Here is a 21,540-nt window from a genome sequence, read left to right as displayed (position 1 = left end):
CAACTTTTGAACCTTGAGCAAACTTCACCGGGAACCGAGAGGCGCACCAAGACTCATCTGGGCTCCGCCTGACCGAAGGTTGCGATCCGACATCTGGGCGGGCTGGTCTCTCCACCCACGGCCAGGCCTGAAGAGGAACGGGAACAGATGGGCAGCCTTTGCCAACGACGTGCCCTGGTCCGTGTGGCTGCCTTGGCGGCATTAATGCTTCTGCTTGGCTTGAGCTCAAGAGGGTGGGGTGGACTAGATGATCTCCAAGGTCCCTTCCATTATTTTATTATTTGAAATGGGTAAGAGGGCATTTCACAGGCCCCAGATGGACAGAGAGCAAATGGGAAGGTTTTAGAAATCCATGTGCCAAATGCCAGGGCCCGATAGGTGGAGCATTCCAGTTGTTATGCCGGCGGGGGAATTCTGGGAATTGAAGTCTGCACATCTTCATGTTCATTATCAGGCTGGCTGGGGAATTCTGGGAATTGAAGTCTGCCGTCCTAAGTCCAGGCTCCCTTTGATAGACCAACGTGTCGCATTAAAGCTGCCTGGCAGGGGCAGGCTCTCCGGTTGGCAATTCATGCCACAACTGTCCTGCTCATTCAGGGGTGTCCTTTCTGCTAGTTTCTTATTAAAAGGGGAAACTCTCGGAGGAGACACAAAGGTTGCTGCCTAAATCAGCTGCAGGCAACTGGATCTCACCCAAACACTGGATCCAGTTCTTTCCGACCAACTGCGAGCCGTAGCAGGCAGGGAAGGACCCAGCTCTTTGGCGGGGAGGGGGAGATGTCCAGCTGCGGCCTAGGATTATTCATGCCCATAACTGGCACCACAGAAGTGGCCTCTGGGTTTGCAGGGTGCTAGGCAGCTGGGGGAGGGGGGAGGTAGAGAAAGTTTTGAAAAGTTTGTCTTGGAAGGGAAGGCTGCCCCTTCCCTCCCAGGTGGCTGCTGGCATTGTGTTTTCTCAAGCAACGGTGACGCAGGACCGGCTGACCGATTTAATCGCCATTCAAAATAAGTAAAGTGGAGCAAATTCGTTTTCCACTCCCCTCCTGCCAACGCAATTGCAGAGGAAGGACCGGATGGAAAAGGGCAGCTTGTTTTGAAGCGAGTCGACCAGCGTTTGGCTTCAAAATCTGCAGAAGAGGCGGATGGTTGGGTTCCTTGGAAAGCTGCTTTTAAGCATAATTCCAGGCTCAGCTTTGGTTGCAATGCTGTGAAGCAGGGGTCTCCAACCTTGGCCACCGTAAGACGTGTGGACTTCAACTCCCAGAATTCCTGAGTCAGGGTCTCCTGACTTGCTGGCTGGGGAATTCTGGGAATTGAAGTCCACGGGTCTTAAAGTTGCCTAGATGGAAAAACACTGCAGTAAGACAAAACCACATTTGTCTGCTTGACATTTCTCCCTCTGACATGTCAATGTTCCTAGAAGCACTGCACAAGGAAAACATGTCCACCCCTTTCGTGCTCTTTACCTGGAGGCCAAAGGTAACGTGGCTTCCTCTCCTGCTCATCCTTTTACAGTCACCTCCCTGGGCTTTTTCAGAGAAAAGCAGCCAGGTGGGTTTGCTCCTTGAGGCCGAGGTGGGGCTGCAGGGCTTGTCTTGCCCGTCTTGCTTGGAGGGTCATTGACCCCTGAGCCGCTGGGCCTTGGGGGTTTATGGGGACCCTTGGTGGAGTTGTAGGCAACTTTGCTGGGGCCAAAGCTCAGCAGGGGAAGGCCTGCATTGCAGCCCTGATGTTCCCACCAACTCCTGGGTGAAGATGTCAAGGGACAGAGGGGAAAAAATGATTTTCCCTCTGACTGAGATCTTGCAGAGCTCTTTCCAGCCAGAAATGGACCTACCTGTCCATTAATCCAGGACCTGGAAGGAGCCCCCCTGGGGGAGAGGGCAGCTTAGCCTTCCCTTCTGCGGCCTCTGCTGGGCACCTTCTGGGCCGAGGGCCCCACCGTCTCCTTCTCCCCCCCCCCCCAAGAGTCCCCCGTTTTCTTTGCTGGTTGCTGATTTCAGCTGGGTGCCAAAGCCGCTCTGCGGTTCCTCTGGGAGCTTTGCAGGCTGCCGTCCTGCTCCCTGGTTTTTGCTCTCCTCTGACTTATTCATGAGCAGCTGGTGAAGGCAGCCTCTGAGCTGAGCTGACTCCGGTCCTGCGGCTGGGCTGATCTCATGTCAGGCTTGCCTGAGGATCCTCGGAAGGGAAACAAAGGCTGGCCCCAAATCCTGGCTTAGGCGTGGCTGCCAGGATGTCCCTTGGCTGGAGCAGAGTCGTGCTGGGAAGGGCTTGGGGTGGGACCCCTTGCCTTGGGCCCCAGCTGGGTGGGAGGGCCTTGGAGCTGTTCTCTGAGTATGCTCACAGTTCCTCACTCCTCCTCCTCCTCCAAAGAAGAGCCTCAACTGTACGTGGCATTCTTGAACCGTGGCCGCTGAGTTGCAAGATCTGGAGAAGATCGGCTGAGCTTCAGCAAAGTCATGGCTGGTACGCTTCAGAGGCTCCTTGCGCAATCGGCCTGCCTCCCCCGGAAGGCCCTCTTGCAGAATTTTGCAACTGCACCCCAAAGCAGAATTGGGCCTCAGGTGTGTCCCCACCCGCTGGCAAGGCTTCCTAACCTGGTTGATAAAGATGGGCTTTAGTGGTCAACTGAAGAAGAAAACTGGAATCTGGCCTGGCTTCTGGGAACCTCCCCTCATTCCGCTCCTTTTGCAAGTGGCAGGAGGATACGGACGGACCTGCACTCTCCGGTGGGTCAGGGGCCAGGAAGACTTAGGAACCCCACCGCCCTGAACAAGTGAAGCTCAAAGGCCGCTGCCACAGCCTGAAGCACAGAGCTCGCCCGGCCATCTCTGGTGGACCTTGTCTGCTGTAGGCCTCCAACTTTGTGGCTGCTCCCGATTTGGTGCATTGTGCAAGTGAAAAATTTGGGATCCCCTTGCAATCTGTGGCGAAGGAACTCCAAGCACATGGCGGCAAGACAGCCACCCCCGATACGGGCTAAGGAAACCTGGGCTGAAACTTTCCTCAGTTGCACCCGCTTCACAAGTCCTTAAAGAGGTTCTTAAAATGGGAGGAGGGGCAGGAGGCCCCCCTTTATATGGACGGGGAGCCAAACTCTGGAACGCCAATAAAGCCTGGGCTAGAAATGCAGACGTGCTCTGTGTGTGTGGCAGGAGAAAGGTGTGCTTGTCTTGTTGATCTCCTGGGATTTTCATTCGGCTGCCCTTCGAGGGCTTAGTGGGCTGAATCACGGGAGCATCTTTAAATAGGTGCAGGTAAGTCTTCCAGGCCCTTCGGCTATTGAAACATTACAGATTCTTACCTCCTGCTTTATCACTTGGCCCCCTCTGGGCCCTGCTCCTCCGTTGGCTGGGAGTCGGGGGCTTTTTCTGGTCTGCAGGATGGGGGCCCTTGTGAGTCTCTTGGGGGTTCAGGGGCTGGGGGTCTCCATCAAAGGCACACACAGCAGGAGAAGGGGAGAGGGGGCCAAGCCAGGAGGAGGAAGACATGGCAGGAACTGGCTCCTCAAGGAAAGAGCCCTTCCTGCTCTCTGCTGATGAGGGAGGGGGGGGCGCTGAGCTGTCCAAGAGCCCTTCCTGCAAAACACCGGCTGCCCCCCCCCCCGGCCTTTTCCCTCCTGCATCTCTTGGCAGCCCAGCCTCTGGTGTGGTGGCTCCTACGGAAGGGGGGCTGGGGAAGTGCTGCTCTCTCAGTGGGCTCGGTCATTAGCCAGGAGCCCCAAGGACAAGCGAGGGAGGGTCCAATGGCTTCCCAGAGAAGCAGCTGCTGTCGGGGCATTGGAAAGCGGGGCGAGGGCCGGGCCCCTAAAGCCTGGCACCCTCCCCTGTGCGCATCATCCCCGCCACAGGATGGGGCCGCGGAGCCCATTGGGAAGCAGAGGCTCTCTTGGTTCCCTGGGGTGGAGCGCCCAGGGGAGGGGCTCTTCTCACCCGAATGGAGAGAGCCCACTTTTGCCCTCCTCTGCCCCGTCCGCAGTGGGTCGCCCCTCCGCGCCCCGATTCCTCCTCCTCTCCAGCAGCCCCTCCGGGGTGAACCAGCGGGCGGGAGAAGAGCCGCAGCGGCGGGGCGCCTGGGGGAGCCGGCAGCGAGCGGGTTAAACGGCTCCCCGCCCCGAGAGGCTGGCTCCGGAGAAGGCGCCGCGCCGGGAAAGTCTCCGAGCACCCGCCGCCGCTCACTCCGGGCTTAGCTGGGTGGCGAGCGGAGGTCCCGATGGAAGCCGGGCAAGATGCCCCGCCGGCGGCGTGAGAGCCTGTCCCGCGTCCCCTTCGGAGCGCCGCCGCTCGGGAGAAGCTTCCCGACCCCGCCGGCGGATGAGGCGGAGGCGGCGGCAGCAGCAGCGGCGACCTTCCCGGGAAAGTCTCAAGCGTGAGCATCCGCTGCTCGGGACACGGCAGGGACGAGGGGGGGGGAATGGGGCCGTCGCTTGGCGGAGGAGGGGGCCAAGGGGCGCTTCCCCCTTCCAGACGTGCCGAGAGAGGCTAAAAAGTCTCTGAGCATGGCCCAACTGCTTTTCCTTCACCACTTGAAAGTTGCCAGGAGTTTGGAGATCAGGGTATTTGGGGAGGGGGCTTCCCGCCCACTCTTGATCTTTCTCTTGCAACAGTCCTGAGATGTAGGGGAGGCTGTTGCCCTGGGATCCAGTAACCCCGTGCCCAGTGGGGGGTTGGGGGGGAGCCTTCCCCTCCTCCAAAGGGCTTCCCGGATCCTGCCTGAATAAATGCGCAGGGGGATCCTGAGCCCCAGCCTGCCAGGCAACCTTTTGCCCTCTGCCAAGGTAAGAACTCCAGCTTGGCCCTTTGCTTGCTTGGCACGGGGAAAGTGCCTTGGCAGAGGAAAGACACTCTGTGTATTCCCAGAGGCTGCCTGCAAAAGGTTCCAGATTCACCAGCAGACTTTTTCAGGCAGTTTGGGGAGGGGGGGTGGACATTGGCACAAGACCTCTCTGGGCAGAGGGAAGACCCCCCCCCTAGTCTATATTGCTGAAGCGTTTCAACTTTGGCAACTTTAAGACTTGTGGGCTTCAACTCCCAGAATTCCCTGCCCCCCCCCCCAGCACAGCCCGCTGGGGAGTTCTGGGAGTTGAAGCCCACAAGTCTTAAAGTTGCCAAAGTTGGAGCTCCCCCCCCCCCCCCCCCGATCCGTATCAGGCAGGAAAGAAGCGGCAACTGGCCAAGGGTGGTTTTTGTGTGGCCCAAGAGGAGCCCTTGACAGCTGAGGCTCTCTGCTGGGCTCTTTGGAGAGACTGACTACCTGGGGTTCCCGGCCCCCTTTGAGAGCCCCCCAAGAGAAGGGCACGAGGGAGATGCCCCACTGGGGGTGAGGGGGTTCAGTCCCCCCTTGACTTTGGATTCCCTTAATCGCTGACCACCAAGGCGGAAGCTGGATCCAGCCCCCATTCAGGTTCTCGGTCCCCCTCCAGCACCCATGGGGCTCCCGCAGGCCAAAATGTCTGCTCCAGCTTGGGCACCCAACCTCCATCAGGAAGCTCCCTCCCAGGTCAGGAAATGGGGGGGGGGGTTCCCAGCCAAGGAGAAGAGGCACATGCCAGGCAACCCCCCAAGTGGGCAACTTTTCCTTGTGGCTCTTGCCCTCCATGCTGGCCGTGGGTCAACAGAGACTTCCTCCTGGACTCCCCATGTCATCCCGGGGAAAACGCAGGGAGGGGAAACGGGATGTTTCCAGCAGAAGCAGCAGGAAGGCAGCCCCCCTCTTCCTCTTTCCCTCTGGCCCTCCTGAATGCATTTCTATTTTCATCTTGACTGACTTGCTGCGCAGATAACAAAATTGTGCCGATAACCTCAACAAATAATGGAGTTTCTGGCGATAATGGAATCAGCCCAAATGCAATTTTGGAATCACAGGGCACCTGGTGGGTGGGAGCAGAGCAGCCGTTTCTTCCTGCCTGGTTCGGGCCGTGCCGCCTCCCCTGCCATATGCCTGCCGGGGACGGTCACCCGGACCGCTTTCTCCTTCTCTGCCAACCTGGCCTTGGGGCGAAGGGGGAGGGGGTGGGGGTGAATGGGCCGGGCAGAGGAGCCTTGCTGGCTGTTTCTTGGCTTTTCATGCCACCAACTGGGCTGGAGCCTGGTGTCAAGAGCCTTTTCTGGAGTGGATCCATGTCTGGGAAGTTTCTTTAATCCACAGGGGGCTTCAAGCATGGCCACTTGAAGACTTGTGGACTTCAACTCCCAGAATTCTCCGGCCAGCGCATACTGGCCGCTAGGGGGTTCTGGGAGTAGAAGTCTCCAAGTCTTAAAAGTGGCCAGGTTTGGTGACCCTTCCTTTTGCCTCTCTTGGGGGGCCTTCTGTGGTCTTCATTCCAAGTGGTGTTTGGGCTTCGTTATCTTTCTAGGAAAGGCTTTACCTGTTAGCGCTACCTGACTGATGTTTTATTTACCATTTGAACTTACGTATTTCGTATTGTGTTTATACTTGACCTTTCCCAAATATGATATAACCTGATGGATGAGGCTTTTATCTGGAGAAACAGGCTAGGCAAGGATTTAATGCTAATAATCCTTTTTGAAAGTAATAATAAGAGAGCAGTTAGGGGATCTAACAGGAGAGGCCGAGGCTTCCAAAACACGGTAGAGACACAACCGGAAGGGCTGCATAATCGTTTTAGCTGCAAAGGGCAGATTAGCTGACCGAGTGACCCGGGTGCAGGATTAAAACTCTCCTCGCCCCAACGATGGCTGTTTGTGTGTTTCTCTGATTGATCTTCTGGCGTGCCTCCAGGGCTCCAGGCTGCACATCTCTCCCCTGACTGCCTCCCCAGCAGTATCCCCGAGAAGGAGTTGGCCTGTGGCTTCCAGACTGCTCATGTTTTAGCTGAAATCAATTAAAGCTCCATGAAGCTGGCAATGGCTGGAGACCTTGCCCGGACTCTCACTGTTCACAATACAGTTAACTTGAGGGATCCAGTGCAGGACGAGCACTGATGCGGTTGCCTAGTTGGGTGATGAAACGCCTGCAAGAAAACCACCAAGGACCCCTCATGTCCACCCTGAGCTACCAACTATTCTGCTTTATGGTTAACCTGGTTACTGTATTAGCCCACTTGCTGGACGTGCCTTGCAAGCGAATCATGGACTGACTGGCCCAGAGACTTCAGCGGCCACGCACAAACATGTAACCGTGGTTAAGGCTAAGGAAGCCCAGCGTTTTGCGCAGTCACTCAGCTTGAACAGACGGGGGTAAACCTGTGGTGTGAATGTTTGCTGAAGGACCCAGGTCTGGAGAAGGCAAAATGTGGCCCACAACCTCAAGCCCAGGCCTGGGGGCAATGGGTGAGTGCTCCCTTCAGGGCCTTGGGTTCAGCCGGAAGAGGAACACTGCTCAGTGGCCCCCACTCCTCCCCCTGCATGGAGTAATGAGACCTGTAGCAACGCTTGGCCACCTTCATGCACTCGGGAGGGTCTGGACCGCTCAAGATAACCTTATTTGAGTTGACCAAGTTCAACAAAACTATTTTGCACAGAGGTTCAAACGGGTTCAACTGAAATCCTCCCTCCCTCCCTGATGGAAGAGGAAGGCTGCCGTGGCTTAAACGGCTAAAACTCCCAGACAGGAACCATTAGCCCACCGAGTAAGGAAGGCAGGTCATCCAGCCCTCCCACCCCTCCCCTGGGCTCCACAAGAGGAGCCCCAGCCGGCCTGGGCGCACGGTCAAGCTGGGGCCTGCAGGAAGGCCCAGACGTGGTTATTTAGCCAGACCGTAGATTAGCCGGGAGCTGCTCGTCAGACCCACCCAAACACCTCTGGGGATGAAAAGCCCTGACGCAGGGAACTGGCGGGGATTGTGGGGTCTGGGGAAGGGAGAGCAGCACCCCACCCTGCCTGCTTCCTTGCTCCCTCCTCTCCCCGTGGGCCCTGCAGTTTCTCCGCTCAAAAGGCCCCAATAAAACCGATTCAGAACTGGCTGTCCCGATGAGTTCCAATGTGAGCCCACACTGTGCCTAGTTTTGAAGCTGAAAATACGTTTTCTTCCCTTCCCCAAGAGCCTCTTAAGAGCTGCTTAAGAAATGGATCTCTACCTTCTGTAAGGGTTTTTAATGCATTTCTGCATTTCCATCCAGTTATTGCGGACACCGAAGTTCTCTGCCAAACATTTTCTCCCACCTGGGCCGAGGAGGAAGAGAGCCTTGAAAGCAGTCCAGCCTCCCAGGAAAGACTCCCCAGCTGCAGTTGGTGCCCTCTGACCCAAGATGGGCCACCTCTCTGATGAAGCAGCAACAAAGCCCCACAGCACACCCTCCCCCCACCTCCAGATCCTGGGCACACTGCTGAGACCCCAGGGGAACATTTGGGTTCTTCTCTCTGCCTCAGAAACACCTGCATTTCTGGACTACAAATAGGAAGATGGCAGAGTAATCAAATGGGGGGGGGGGGGAGCCCCGCATGGCTGGTGGAGGGCAGAGAGAGGGAGGCACCTGGGGGGGGGTGAGGGCACTCCCCAGGGCCTTCCAGCGTTGCAAAGTAGCCTCCATGGGCTTAGGGGGTCTCTCTCCCCCAAAGGAGAGCCCTCCCTCTCCATGTCCAGAGATAAAGCCCTTCAGTTATTCAATGCACAGAGCCCCCCCCCATCCAGATGGGCTCTCCCCTATAACAGAGTAAGTGGTGGAAGGGACCCCTGTTCAACTAGGCCATCCCTGACAAATGGCTATCCGGTCTCTTCTTGAAAGCCCCCCGTGAGGGAGCACCCACAACTTGTGGAAGAAAGCCGTTCCGCTGGTGAACTGTCCTTGCTATTAGGATATTCCTCCTTAGAGAGAGAGGTTGCTTCTCTCCTTGAAAAGTCTCCACCTGTTGCTTCTCGTCCTGCCTTCAGGGGCTTTGGAGGAGAGGTGGACCCCCTCTTCTTTGGGGCAGCTCCTCAGACATTGGAAGGTGCTATCATGTCATCCCTGGTCCTTCTTTTCACTAGGCTGGTCCTGTAACCGTTCTTCATCCGTTTTAGCCTCAGTCCCCCAAACATCTTTCTTGCTCTTCTCTGTCCTCTTCTCTACCCTGATTCTCCCTTCTCCTCCTCCGCCAGTGCTTTCCACTCACTTCCCCTCCCTAAAATATCCACTGGTTGGAAGAAGCTGTCCGGGAGGAACCCAGCACGTTTAACAGGGCAGAAAGCGCTCAGGGCGGCTGGGTGGGTGCCTGGGAACAGAGGAAGCCCCTAGGTTGGGTGCCTTTTATTTCTGACTCTCCAGGAACTGAGGGGTCTTTCTCAGTCCAGTTCCTCTTCCTGCCTGTCTCAGACATGGACACGGGAAGAGAGGACAATCTCCAATGGGAACGAATTCATAAAATCCATATTGCATTTTTACAAGAGACTAAGCTCAGAGGTTTTTTAAAAAAATTATTATTATTATTTTTTGTTGAATTTGCAAAACACATTGAGCCACAGGGTAAATGGAGGGTTTGTGGGTGTTGAGCCTCCTCGGAGAAGCTGAGCAATTAAGGAAGCGGCTGGTTATCAGCTGAAGGGTGTTACGCAACCACAGCAGCCTTTGTGTCCCTCCAGGGAAGCCACCGGGCGTTCAAGAAAAGCACCAGGCTCCTGCTTTCTGTGCATCCACGGGGCTCCAACCTTGGCCACTTGTGGACTTCAACTCCCAGAATCCCCCAGCCAGCACAGATTCTGGGAGTTGAAGTCCACAAGCCTTAAAGTTGCCGAGACTGGAAAACCCTGATTTCACTATTTTGCGAAATTGAGGACATTCTCCACCCGTCCTCTTCCTCCTCTTGTACGGCCATTACGAGGCCTCCCGTAGGCACGTCTGCCTTCCAGCTGGCGTCTGCACGGGGAGTCTTCCATCGTCCTGAGCTGGCTACCTTTTCTCCAGCGAGCGAGAGATCACCTTTTGTGCTCTCATTTCCTAGCTTGAATGTCTGCTCTGCCTGCCTCCGAGGAGCGGAGAATGTATTCAAGAGGTTGAACATTTGTAAGGATGGCAGGTCTGGGCCAAGGCTGCCCACCGTTCCTTTCGGGCATCAGAGGCCAGCTGCCAGCTGCTTCGCCTGTTCAGTAGCAGGTGGGAAGCGTGGTCTGGAATTGGAGTCCTAATCTCATTTGGGCCAGTAGTGGAAGGAGACCATGTCCTTGAGGGGGGACAGGGCTCCTCTCTGCCCCCTCCCCTTGCCCTGCCTGCTACAGCCGGGTGGGGCTCCTGGCATACGTGCTGAGCTGGAACTTTACTCATGGTTAAGAAGCTGCTGCTGCAGCTTCTTTCTTTAAATTGGGTGGATTTAAGCCCACGATGTTGGCTCGACCTTCTGAATAAGGACTGTCCTGCCGGAAGATGCTCCGTATACAGCTCAGCCTCAACTTAAGACCACAACGGAGTCCAAAGTTTTTGTTGCTAAACAAAACACTTGTTTTGTCCCATCTTACGACCTTTCCTGCCATAGGTGTTAAGTGAATCACTGCAGCTGTTAAGTGAGTCACATGGTTGTTAAGCAAATCTGGCTTTCCCATTGACTTTGCTTGTCAAAAGGTCGCAAAAGGGGATCACGTGACCCCGGGATGTTGCATTCGTCACAGTATGAGTCAGGAGGATGCGGCAATGGTCCCAAGTGGGACTTTTCACTTTTTCCTGTGCTGTTGCAACTTCAAATAGTCACAAAAGGAAGAGTTGCAAGGAGCATCTGTACATTCAGAGGGTCTGACTGATGCCAGTGTGTGTGTGAACAGTTTTAAGGGGGAAGCAGGACTCTCTCTCTTTGCACACTTGTCTCGTCCCGGTTTTGGGAGATCTCTACCCTCACCATGTAGGCGTCCTGTGGCAACCAACTGTGGTCAGTCTGGACTGTGGTGGAGGCCTTCAGCCAAGCCACCTGGTTGCACAATAAGAGCATCTTCCTTAGGGCTGGTATCTGCCCCCCCCTCCACAAGCCAATTGTTAATGGTTAATTGTTCGAAAAAGCCAAAGAGTTCCTACAAAAAGTGTCATGTCCACCGAAGGTCTTTGATCTCCCTTCCTCCCGACAGCAACCAAACGGGGGGAAATGCAGAGCCGAAGTCTTTCGGGTGGGGGCTGGGCGACTACAGATGCCAAGGAAACCTGAAGTCTCTGCCAGGCTCCTTTCTTATCTGGCCTGACCTCGTCTTACTGCTTGGACAAACAGAAGGTCCCTCGGACAGCAGGATTCCAGCCACCAAGTATACAGCAACACACACACGCGCACTGCACACAACTACTCAGCACCCCCTACTAGTGGCACCCAAATCCTCCTGTGTAATGCTGGGTTCTCGCCTGGATGTGCCCACCACCTTTGCCCACTCGCCCCCCACCCCCACCCCGGTCTGACCTGTGGAGATGGCTGCTCCTCCAGGCAGGGAGGCGTGAAAGGGTCTCTCTCTTTCCAGGAAGACCACCGAGGGCCAGCAGCCAATCTGCTGGGGGAAGTGAGCCCCCCCTTCTTCTTCAAAAGAGAAATGGCTTTGAGGACGGATTGGATTTTTCCCGGATTTGGAAAAGGGGAAGAAAACCCTTCGTCTCCTCCTTCCTTCGGTGTCGTACCTCCACCCAGAATCCATCGCTTTCGCTTCCAATTGCCATTCTTCCTTGCACGAGGGCCCGCCCCTTCCCAGTATGCTCACTGGGATCCCGAGCCCCATGCTGCTCTCTTCTCAATGCCCATGGGGCTTTACGGAACAGAAGAGAATTCGTATGACATCACCCTTGGCTGGCTGTGGGTCATGGAAGTTGGAGGAAGTGGATGGAGAGCACATTAACAAAATAACAGAGCTGGAAGGGACCTTGGAGGTCTTCTAGTCCAACCCCCTGCCTCAAGCAGGAGACCCTATATCATGCCAGACAAATGGCTGTGCAGTCTCTTCTTAAAAACCTCCAGTGTTGGAGCTCCCACTTCTGGAGGCAAATTGTACCACTGGTGAATTGTTTTAACTTTCAGAAAATTTCTCCTTAGTTCTAGGTTGTTTCTGTCCTTGATGAGTTTCCATTTCTTGTGGGATCTGTCTTTTTCCCAAGGAACCCCCCCCCCCCCCTTTTGGTAGATTTCAGACCGCCCATTAACTTCTCTGCCAGAGTCTCGTCAAAGTGCATTAAAGTACCTGCAGTACATTCAAGCAACCTCCATCTTGTCCCTTGTTTGCTGTCAACAGGATGAAGCTATGTTTGCCTACGTCCCACAACATCACTGGTGAGAGAAACACGGTTGAAGGGCGAGAGAGAGCTGGAGCCCAGGGACCGTGGCAGGTGTGGCTTGGAATTGCGCATCTTTTCTTTTGGGAAGAGGCAGAGCACGGTTCTCCTTCCCACATCCTGGCTGGGCTGGCAGGAGCCTTGCTGTTGCTGCACTAGGCTGTTTCTGCTTTCTTCTCTGCCCTTTGGAGCCCGGCAGGGGGGCTTCTGGGAGCCCTCTTAGCAGGGAAGGGGGTCCTCGTGACCTTCAGTTCCAGCCAGAAGGATTAAGCTTCCCCAAAAGGTCAACGTTAATTTTTCAGGAGTCTTTTCTTCCTTGAGAAGCAGCTGAATGGCAGCAGGCTCAACGTTTAGAGCTCCGTGGGCACAAGGCCTCCTAGGATGGGGGGGGGGGGCCTGCCCACACGGATGCAGATTTCAGCTGTGCCCTTGAGCACCATCTGCAGGGAACAGGGAGACGGCCAATTTTGGGGGAACCCAGCAGTACTGAGCCTGCCGCTGGCTTCTGCCTGGATCAATGCGCAGTTACACAAGACCAACACCCTGACACATTCCCCGTCTGCCCTTTCCCCCTTTTAAAGCTCTAAGCAGAGGACTTCCAGTGTCCTCCCGCCCACAGACTGAACCCCTCGTGGAAAGCTCGGGGGTCTTCCGAGACCCCCTTTGAGCCCCATCCGACTCAGCGACCCACTCTGGAAAGCAGAAAAGCCCCTTGGCACACTTTCTGTAAATAAAGTCCTCTAATTCTGCTTTCAAGCTTCAGTCTTGGTTATAATCTGGTGTTTAGATAATGTGGGCATGCCTATTGAAAAGGCAGGAGAGAAAAACATCTGGTCTGTGTGAGAATAGCAAAGAATCCCCATGTGGTGTGAGCAGTTGGGGTGCCAGGGAAGGGAGAGGAAAAACCCCCGGGGGATTTACCAGGTTTGCCTGCCTTCTGGCCTCCCTTTTGTCCCCCTGCAGGGCAAGGGGGTGGGAAGGCTGCCCAAAGGAGGAGTGGACCGACTGCTTTTCTGCCCGTCCCAGCTCCCCTTTTGTCTCCTTCAAAGTCTGGACCTCGTGCAGACTTTCATCCAGGAGCTCCCTGGGGGCTGATCTTCAGAATAGAGAATACAGCTGGAAGGGACCCTGGAGGTCTTCTAGTCCAACCCTCTACCATTTCAGACAAAGGGCTGCCCAATCTCTTCTCAAAAACCTCCCACAGCTCCTGAAGACAAGGCCTTCAACTGGCCAATTGTCCTTCGCTGTCAGGAAGTTTCTCCTTAGTTCCGGGTTGCTCCTCTCCTCAATTAGTTTCCACCCTTTGCTTCTTTGGAAAATAAGTTGACCTCCCCGCCCCCCCCCGCCCCCGCTCTTTGTGGCAGCCCCTTAGATATGGGAATGCGTATCCTGTGCCCCCTCGCCCTCCTCCTCCCTCGCCTGGCCATAGCCAGTTCCTGCAACTGTTCTTCGTACGCTTCCCTCTCCAGGCTTTTCATGACCCTGGCTGTCCTTTCCTGCACTTGTTCCAAAGTCCCAGCATCCTTTTAGGAATATGGTGTTTACAAAACAGATGCCGAGACTTTGGAAAATCCTCTGGTGGCCCTGCGTTTCAACCGCAGCTCCATTTCCTAGGTGCCGCTTCTTCCCAATTTGCTGCACCAGCTCAGGGGCCTCTTCCATGCAAGCCACCCCCTTCCCAACGGGCCAGGTCCCACCCTGGATGGTGAGTGTTGGGGCCACCAGCGCTGGTTCCATTCGTTTCAGGCCAGCGATCTGGAGGGAAGAAGGGATGTGCTTTCCGGGGCAGTGACAGGACGAGGGCGTGTTTGTGTGTTGCAGTAAAAATAGGGAAGAGCCTTGAGAGACTTCAGTCTCGGACAATGACCCCCCTATTCCCAGGCGCTGCGGAGGACCCACTGGCCCTTTCCCTGCCCTGAGGAGGAGGAGGAGGAGGAGGAGGAGGAGGAGGAGGAGGAGGAGGAGGAGGACTTCTTGGCTTCCCAGCTCTCGTCAGAAGCTGCACGACCCTTTTCAAAGGCCCGTGTGCATGTATGGAGCATCAGGAATTCATGTTCTGCCCGGAGACCCTGAGGATATGTCTCCCTTCAGAAGAGAACATCGGCAGCTCCAGGTTGAACTGTGCGAGGCCCCTGGTGTTCTCTCAGCTTAGTGCTTTTCACGTAGACCTTTCATTACCTAACGGGGGAACATCATCAGTGCTAAAAGGGGTGGGGAGGAGTGTGGGGCCCTTGGGGCTCGCTGAGCTTGGTGGTTTGCTTGCAGATGTTTCATGACAGGGCAAGCTATGGTATGCCAACAGGGAACAAACTCCATAGTTACTAGCATGGGTGATGTTGTGCAAGAAAACCACCCAGAGGACCCCAGAGGCTCAGCCTTGAGAAAAGAGAGGAACACACATCCCAAATAAAGATGAGGTTCCCTCAGAGGGGACCAATTTGATGGTGGATCCAAGAGACCAAGCGGGGTGTCAGGTCTCCTGAGGGGGGCCGAGGGGGGGGGGGCAGCCTGTGTTCAGGAAGATGCTGAGCAGCCATTTGCCAGAAAAGTTTCAGTTTTCGTTCCTGCACTGAACAGGCTTGATGGCTCCTCGCAATAAAATTATTATCATTTTAAGGCTCAACACCCAGGAACGCGGCCTATGTTTTCCTTGTACGAGCCCATCCCCTGGCACCGTCCCCACCATCCCTGCTCTCTGGCCCAGGGAGCTTCTCTGGGGCTGATGCTCTGAACTGAGCCACGCCGCGTGGCCTTGCCACGAAAGGCAGAAAGGGCCGACCCGTCTCTCTCTCTCTCTCTCTCTTCCCCAGGTCTGAAAAGCCGGCAAAGGGCAACCTTGGAGACCAGAGGGATGGCAGCCAGAGGGCCATGATGGAGAGTTTTCCCCATGGCACCTGCGGGAACCTCCTTTCGGCAGCCTGCGTGGTTCTGTGGAGACGCCACACCCAGCCACGCAAACTCCCGCTGTGAGCTAGGATCCAGGCAGACGGCCCCCTTCCCTCCCGCCCCCAGGATGTGCAACACCAGCCAAGCCAGCTGGAGCTGCCCTGTGGACTCCAGGGTGGACCACCTCTTCCCGCCCACCTTGTACATCATCGTCATCACCGTGGGGCTACCCACCAACTGCATGGCGCTCTGGGCGGCCTACCTGCAGGTCCGGCAGAAGAACGAGCTGGGCGTCTACCTGATGAACCTGTCCATCGCGGACCTGCTCTACATCGCCACGCTGCCCCTCTGGATCGACTACTTCCTCCACTACGACAACTGGATCCACGGGCAGGAATCCTGCAAGCTCTTCGGCTTCATCTTCTACACCAACATTTACATCAGCATCGCCTTCCTCTGCTGCATCTCCGTGGACCGCTACCTGGCCGTGGCCCACCCGCTGCGCTTCGCCAAGTTCCGGAGGGTCAAGACGGCGGTGGCTGTCAGCGCGGTAGTGTGGACCATTGAGATCGGGGCCAACTCCGCCCCGCTGTTCCACGACGAGCTCTTCCACGACCGCTACAACCACACCTTCTGCTTCGAGAAGTACCCCATGGAGGAGTGGGTGGCCTGGATGAACCTCTACCGGGTCTTCCTGGGCTTCCTCTTCCCCTGGGTGCTGATGCTCTTCTCCTACCAGGGCATCCTGCGGGCTGTGCGCGGCAACGTCTCCACCGAGAAGCAGGAGAAGGCGAAGATCAAGCGCCTCTCGCTCAGCCTGATCGCCATCCTGCTCTTCTGCTTCGCCCCCTACCATCTCATCCTGCTCTCCCGCAGCACCGTCTACCTGAGCAAGCCGGGCGACTGCAGCTTTGAGGAGAAGATCTTTGTGGCTTATCACACCTCCCTGGCCTTCACCAGCTTGAACTGCGTGGCCGACCCCATCCTCTACTGCTTCGCCAATGAAGGTGCCCGGAGCGATGTGGCCAAAGCCCTCTCCACCGTGGTGCGCTTCCTCACCAGCTCCAAGCCCCAGGAGATGGCCAGCGCCTCGCTCACCCTCGACACCCCTCTGTCCACCAAGAGGAGCATCATCTGCCGGCAGCCCCCAGCCTTCCCGCTGCCCCCCTCCTCGCAAGCCGGCGGGTTGGGGATGGGAGACGAGGATCTCCACATGAAGATCCTGATTTTTAACCGGTGACTGTTCCTGGGGAAGCAGCCGGTCTTCCCCAGGATTCTTTAAGAGCCAGTAATAATATTACGACGCTTTAAAACAGCCCTGTGTCTGAGCATGTTTCCGTCACATATTCCACAGATAACAATACCTGGCATTCATCTAACACTTCCAAGCATGCAAACCACTCCACATGCATTTCTTTATCGTCCACGCTACAGCAAGGAGAGCAAGCAATTGTCCCTCATATTGTCATGTGGCACAGCAGCCCATCCTCACTGAGGCCTTGCTGTATCACATAAAGATAGGACCCAGGGATACGGCCAAAGCTCCATCAGATCCCATGTGCTGAGGTCAGCCAGACTGTGTCCCATAATGGACACAAACAATAAAACTACGCTGATTCCCATCTGCCTACCACGTGGGCTGTGTGACACCATGTGATACGACATCCCACACGTTACTATTTAAGGGTGTAAAAAGCACCCTGACCCTATTCTCAATCTGTTCTCCAAGTCCCCCTTCTATGAGAAAGCAGCAACAGGGTTCTGGCACTGGGCTCACTTTGGGATCTTCCCCTCCATCGTTTTTGCAGGGCTCCAAATCAGCCACTTCCATTAGGGCAGCCTTCCTTCCTTCCTTCCTTCCTTCCTTCCTTCCTTCCTTCCTTCCTTCCTTCCTTCCTTTTCCTTCCTTCCTTCCTTCCTTCCTTCCTTCCTTCCTTCCTTCCTTCCTTTTCCTTTCATTTCCAGGCTCTCAGGTCAAAGGGCTGTTTATGACTTTGGAAACTGCCCTCCTGTGGCATCTGGATAGCATCAGGCCAAGGTTTCTAAAGATGACAGAAAAATTCTAGCAGCAATAAGGTTTGAGCCATGAGTTGCAATTCACACTGGTTCCTGGGCAACAAGGCTGGGGACTTCTTGATTTCTCTCTCGTCCGATTTATGCTTGCTTCTTTAAACAAGCCGATGAGCTGAAAGGAGCCCCTGGATCAAACCAGGGCTAGCCGTTCTCAGGGCACAGATGCTTCCCCAGGGGCCCCTTCAAAAACGCCAGAAGACGAAAACCATCCCCCACGTCTATTTCTCCTTAGCCTGTTCCAGTTTCCCATCTCCTAGTTAGGACAGGAAGCCAAACACAGGGAGTTTCTGGAAGGGTAATTAACGGAACGTTTTCAGAGGCCAAGATTGGCTGTCACATAATTAAGTCTCAGCCTGGCCTGATCCGTCACCCAAAGGAAAAAGGGGGAGGAACCCGTCTTCCTCCCAGAAGAGGGCAGCTCTCAGCTGGTGCTGCTTTCTGAATTTGGGGTTGCTTCTGATGGTGCAGAGAGACACCAAGGCAGGTTCGCATCTGTAGGCTTCTCGGTCTGGGTGGGACCCTCATTCCAGTTGGCCTGAGAAGTCAGCTGAACTGCTTTCGTGGCTCCCTGTTAAATTCACAGCTGGATTATTTAAGAACTCTTGAAAGGGTGGACTTTAATTACCCCTTCAATGCATGTTTATGAATGAGCGTGGGACGGAGTAATCTATGTCAGCAGAGATGATGTAAGAATAGTATTTCTTTCCCCAGAATAGCTAAATTGACCACATATATGTAGTGCTACAATCTGCGAATCGGCCCTTTGTATGGGACAAGATATAAGGCATGACAGCTGCTTCCAAAAAGCCTCTTGATCCAAAATCAATGTGGACTTCTGGCAAGTTACCCCATGGATGACTCTCTGTTCCGGGAATGCATGACAAAGAAAGATTAGCATCAGTAACATTCCGAGATGAGAACAGCCTAATCTTAGCCTCACTGAGGGCCACTGGACGGAGAGGCTTCCTGGGAATAAACACGAGAGGCCAAAGGTGAGGCCAGTGGACACAGCTCTCCAGAGGAGGAGGAGGCATCCCTCAACCTCAGCCACGCCTTGCCTTGGGGTCTAAAACATGCCCACTCCCACAGGGACAAGAAGGGAGTACCATCACTACTGGCAAAGGAGGGTTTAGCCTCCTCCCCGAAGCCTCCAACCTTGCAGCTACCCAGATGTTCTGAGGGCGAATGTCAGAATGGGAGATTTTTTCTGGTGCTGTTTATTTAGCTTTTTCTCTCTTGGCTGGATCCTCCGGCTGCTGGAAGGTCGGTAAGAGGAGGCAGTCGGCTGCATGAGGGGCAGAGCAAAGGAAGGAAGGTCTTTTTGACTTTCCCAGGGTTGGGACCTGAAACGCCTCAGTCCAACTTTAACTTTGGCATGTCCCAAAGGTGCTTTTCCAAAAGGCAATTGGATTTCCTTGGGGTTTTTATTTTGAAAACATTTTGCTTCTCATGCAAGAAGTTTCTTCAGTTCTTTAGAAGCGAAATGTTTTCAAGGAAAAAAACCAAGAAAGTCCAGGTGCCTTTTGGAAAAGCACCTTTAGGGCAACTATGACCTCGATGACCGAGAATCCCCAGAGACATTTTATTCCAGATGGATTGTGGTGCACATGGGATGCAATAAATTCCCCAGACCATTTCAACAAAAGGAGTCGTGTTTGAAGTCCTGGGTGTTTGGCAATCCTGGAACTAACCTGCCGGAGGGTTTCTTTCTCTGCTTGTTGGTTTCGCTTGGCAGCTGCTCCCTCTGAGGGTGTCAATTAGTTCTTCTGGCAAAGAAGGTGGCGGCACCTAAAGAGGGCAGAGAGAAAAGGGATTTAGCCTTGACTCTCTTTTCTCCTCTAACCACCTGCAATCTGCCTTCACAGGGTCTGGGGTGACCCCATGTGGTCAGTCTCCTGGCCAGAAAATGCCTGGCAGAGGCTTCCCAGGGAGGGCGCAGGGCTTCTCCTGGAACCAAAGCTGCAAAGTCGAGGCACCATCCATCTCCTCGCCTCATTTACTCTGCCTGGCCTTTATTCTCACTTCACTGCTTTCCTGAACATGTGGAGCTACTCAGCCGGAAGTTAAAACTTCCTGCCAGGTAACGTGGGATATCCTCCTTTTGTGGCTCCCCAGACAAGCCCACTTCAGCGGACCTTTGCAGCTCAGGGCTGAGCTTGGTGGGTTTATTTGCAGGCGCTTCAAATTCAAACCTTCATTGTCAGAGTGCAACGTGTGCACATTGAGATGGGCTGAGCCCCCCTTCCTGCACTCCCACACACACACAAAAAAAGTCCCACGCCCACGGAATCCTCCTGACAAACGGCCAGCGGCCCTCTTGCACCAGGCGGACTCCTTGCAGGTGGCGCCGACCCCTCACAGTCCCCGGCTCCCCAACGTCATCAGCGCACTGCGAGGATGGCCGTCTGGGCACTGATGCTGTTGCCCGGCGGGGTCACGAAACGCCTGCAAGAAGAACCCGCCAAGCTCCGAGGGCACCAAGGAGCCCCCAGCATCTGCAGGCCGCCAGAGAGGGTCGTGCAGAGCGCAAGGAACCGCTCTTCTCCGGCGCTCCACCGCAAAGCCGAAGCTTCGCCTGGAGGGGCGGAGGCGGCTTCTCGGGGTCCTCCCGGAGGGAGAAAAAACAGGGGGGCGACGCCAAGAGGGCAGCCGCGGGAGGGTCGCTCTGCTTCGCATCTCTATGGTCCACCAGCCAAGGGCCACCCGCCCCGACCTCCCCGCCGTCTCTACGACGAGGCTTTTCCGGTTTACCCCGGAAGAAGGCCGGCACACTTTCCCCTCACCTATGGGTGTGGAGGGAGAGGCAATGAAGGGAAACGCGACCCGCCACGACGCGTTAAAGGAGGCCGGGATTTATGTATTCAGGAGTAAACGAAGCCACTGGAGTACAGGCCTCGCCCCTCACGCTGCCGTCGCGTCCGGAGGGTGTGGGCGGGGCAGATTTGCATATTCACAAGGTGCATTTGCATACGCGGCGTGACGCCAGAGGCCTACGCAAAGGGCGGGGCGCGCCGGGCGTGCCGGAGTCAGCGCGCTCGACGTTGGCGGGCCGCTCCGCGCGGGGGCCGCTGGGAGCGCGAGGATGGTGGCCGGCGCCTTCCCCATCGCCAAGTTGCTCTACCTGGGTGTCCGGCAGCTCTCGAAGCCCCTGGCGGCGCGCATCAAGGACGGGGCGCGCGCCAGCCCCTTCTTCCGCCAGTACATCTGCGGGCCCCCCGCGCAGAGTGAGTAAGCGCCTCGGCAGCAGCCCGCCGCGCGCGGGTAGCCAATGGGGAGCGGGAGGGGGCGGGGCCGGCCAATGGGGTAGGGCGCGGGGGAGGTGACGCGCAGGCGCCGAGCGAGGAAGGTGACTTTGCGGCGGCACGTGGGGCAGCCGTCGAGCCTCCAGCCCCAGGAGCAGCCTAGCTGGAAGGGCGGCGGGCAGGGGGCGGAGCACGCTCCAAATGGGCCCCGTCCTTTTGGCTCAGGGACGTTGAGCCCGTCCGAAGAGGGTGGCCCGGGTTGGGGGCTGCCTGTCCTGCCCGTGGCAGAAGGAAGCGGCCCCGGTTCCCCCGGTGCTTCCCCCTTGTTAGGACAGAACCCCCTCCACCGCACGCACGCGCGCCTTGGGGCTGCCGGATGGGGGCGGCGGGGCGGCCCTGCGGACTCGGCCTTCCTCCCTTGAGTGCTGGCTGGTGTCCTGTGACCCGCAGCGGCCCTTCTCCCTCCCTCCCTCTCTCTCCCTCCCTTGCAGTCTATCACTGGGTGGAGATGCGGGCCAAGATGCGCATCATGGGCTTCCGGGGCGCTGCCATCAAGCCGCTGAACGAGGAGGCGGCTGCGGAGCTGGGGGCCGAACTGCTGGGCGAAGCCATCGTCTTCGGCGTGGGGGGCCTGTGCATCTTCCTGGAGTACTCCCGCCAGAGCAGCAACACGAAGAAGAAGGAGGAGGAGCTGAACTGCACCTTGCTCGGCCTGCAGGAGCAGGTGACCGAGCTCAGCTTGACTCTGGAAACCTTGGACGCCCGGCTGCGGGAGATGAACCGGGTGCTGGTGGAGGTCTCCGCCGCCCCCAAGAAGTAGCATCCCGCTGCTGCCCCTGGGGACGGCCAGGGTGGGGCCCTCCCTTGCGGGATCTGGATCCAGGCCGCCGGGGGTGCGGTCGGCGGTCCTTCTTCACACACAGGAAGGTTAGGACCTCCCAACCGAGGGGCTTGGCGTTTTCCTAGAATGTAAATATTGGATCGATTAAAAAAGCCAGAGAAAGACCAGGTTCCCTTCCTTCCATCAGCGCCGGGGAGGATCTGCAACGGCTCCGGCCCCAGCCTCACTTTCCCTGGAAGAGGCAACTCCGGTTGTAGCCCCAAGGGCAGAGTGGCTGTGCCCGGGGAGCGGCAGCTGCTGCTGCTCTTTTCGGAGGGAAGGCAGCACTCCAGCT

At 56.3% G+C, this 21,540-nt stretch overlaps 2 protein-coding genes across 5 annotated transcripts; both read left to right on the top strand.

Moving 5' to 3' along the window:
- Nucleotides 1-3,141: 3,141 nt before the first annotated feature.
- Nucleotides 3,142-16,363, top strand: GPR4 (G protein-coupled receptor 4). Of its 4 annotated transcripts, none has more exons than XM_081962732.1 (2): nucleotides 3,142-3,257; nucleotides 14,975-16,363. In XM_081962732.1, the coding sequence occupies exon 2, from the start codon at nucleotides 15,052-15,054 to the stop codon at nucleotides 16,288-16,290; it is 1,239 nt and encodes a 412-aa protein (XP_081818858.1). In that variant the 5' UTR covers nucleotides 3,142-3,257; nucleotides 14,975-15,051; the 3' UTR covers nucleotides 16,291-16,363. The 4 variants fall into 4 exon arrangements, with proteins under 4 accessions (XP_081818858.1, XP_081818859.1, XP_081818857.1 ...); XM_081962733.1 differs by lacking the exon at nucleotides 3,142-3,257 and adding an exon at nucleotides 3,286-3,395; XM_081962731.1 differs by lacking the exon at nucleotides 3,142-3,257 and adding an exon at nucleotides 4,172-4,368.
- A 3,829-nt stretch (nucleotides 16,364-20,192) lies between these two features.
- OPA3 (outer mitochondrial membrane lipid metabolism regulator OPA3) lies at nucleotides 20,193-21,388 on the top strand. Its single transcript, XM_081962226.1, has 2 exons — nucleotides 20,193-20,347; nucleotides 20,857-21,388. The coding sequence occupies exons 1-2, from the start codon at nucleotides 20,206-20,208 to the stop codon at nucleotides 21,183-21,185; spliced, it is 471 nt and encodes a 156-aa protein (XP_081818352.1). The 5' UTR covers nucleotides 20,193-20,205; the 3' UTR covers nucleotides 21,186-21,388.
- The last annotated feature ends 152 nt before the right edge of the window (nucleotides 21,389-21,540 follow it).

Source organism: Natrix helvetica, assembly GCF_964273705.1.
Source record: "Natrix helvetica genome assembly, chromosome: 9".
NCBI classification, from domain to species: domain Eukaryota; kingdom Metazoa; phylum Chordata; class Lepidosauria; order Squamata; family Natricidae; genus Natrix; species Natrix helvetica.
Note: the sequence above shows the minus strand (reverse complement) of the source record. Positions and strands in the feature narration are given on the sequence as shown.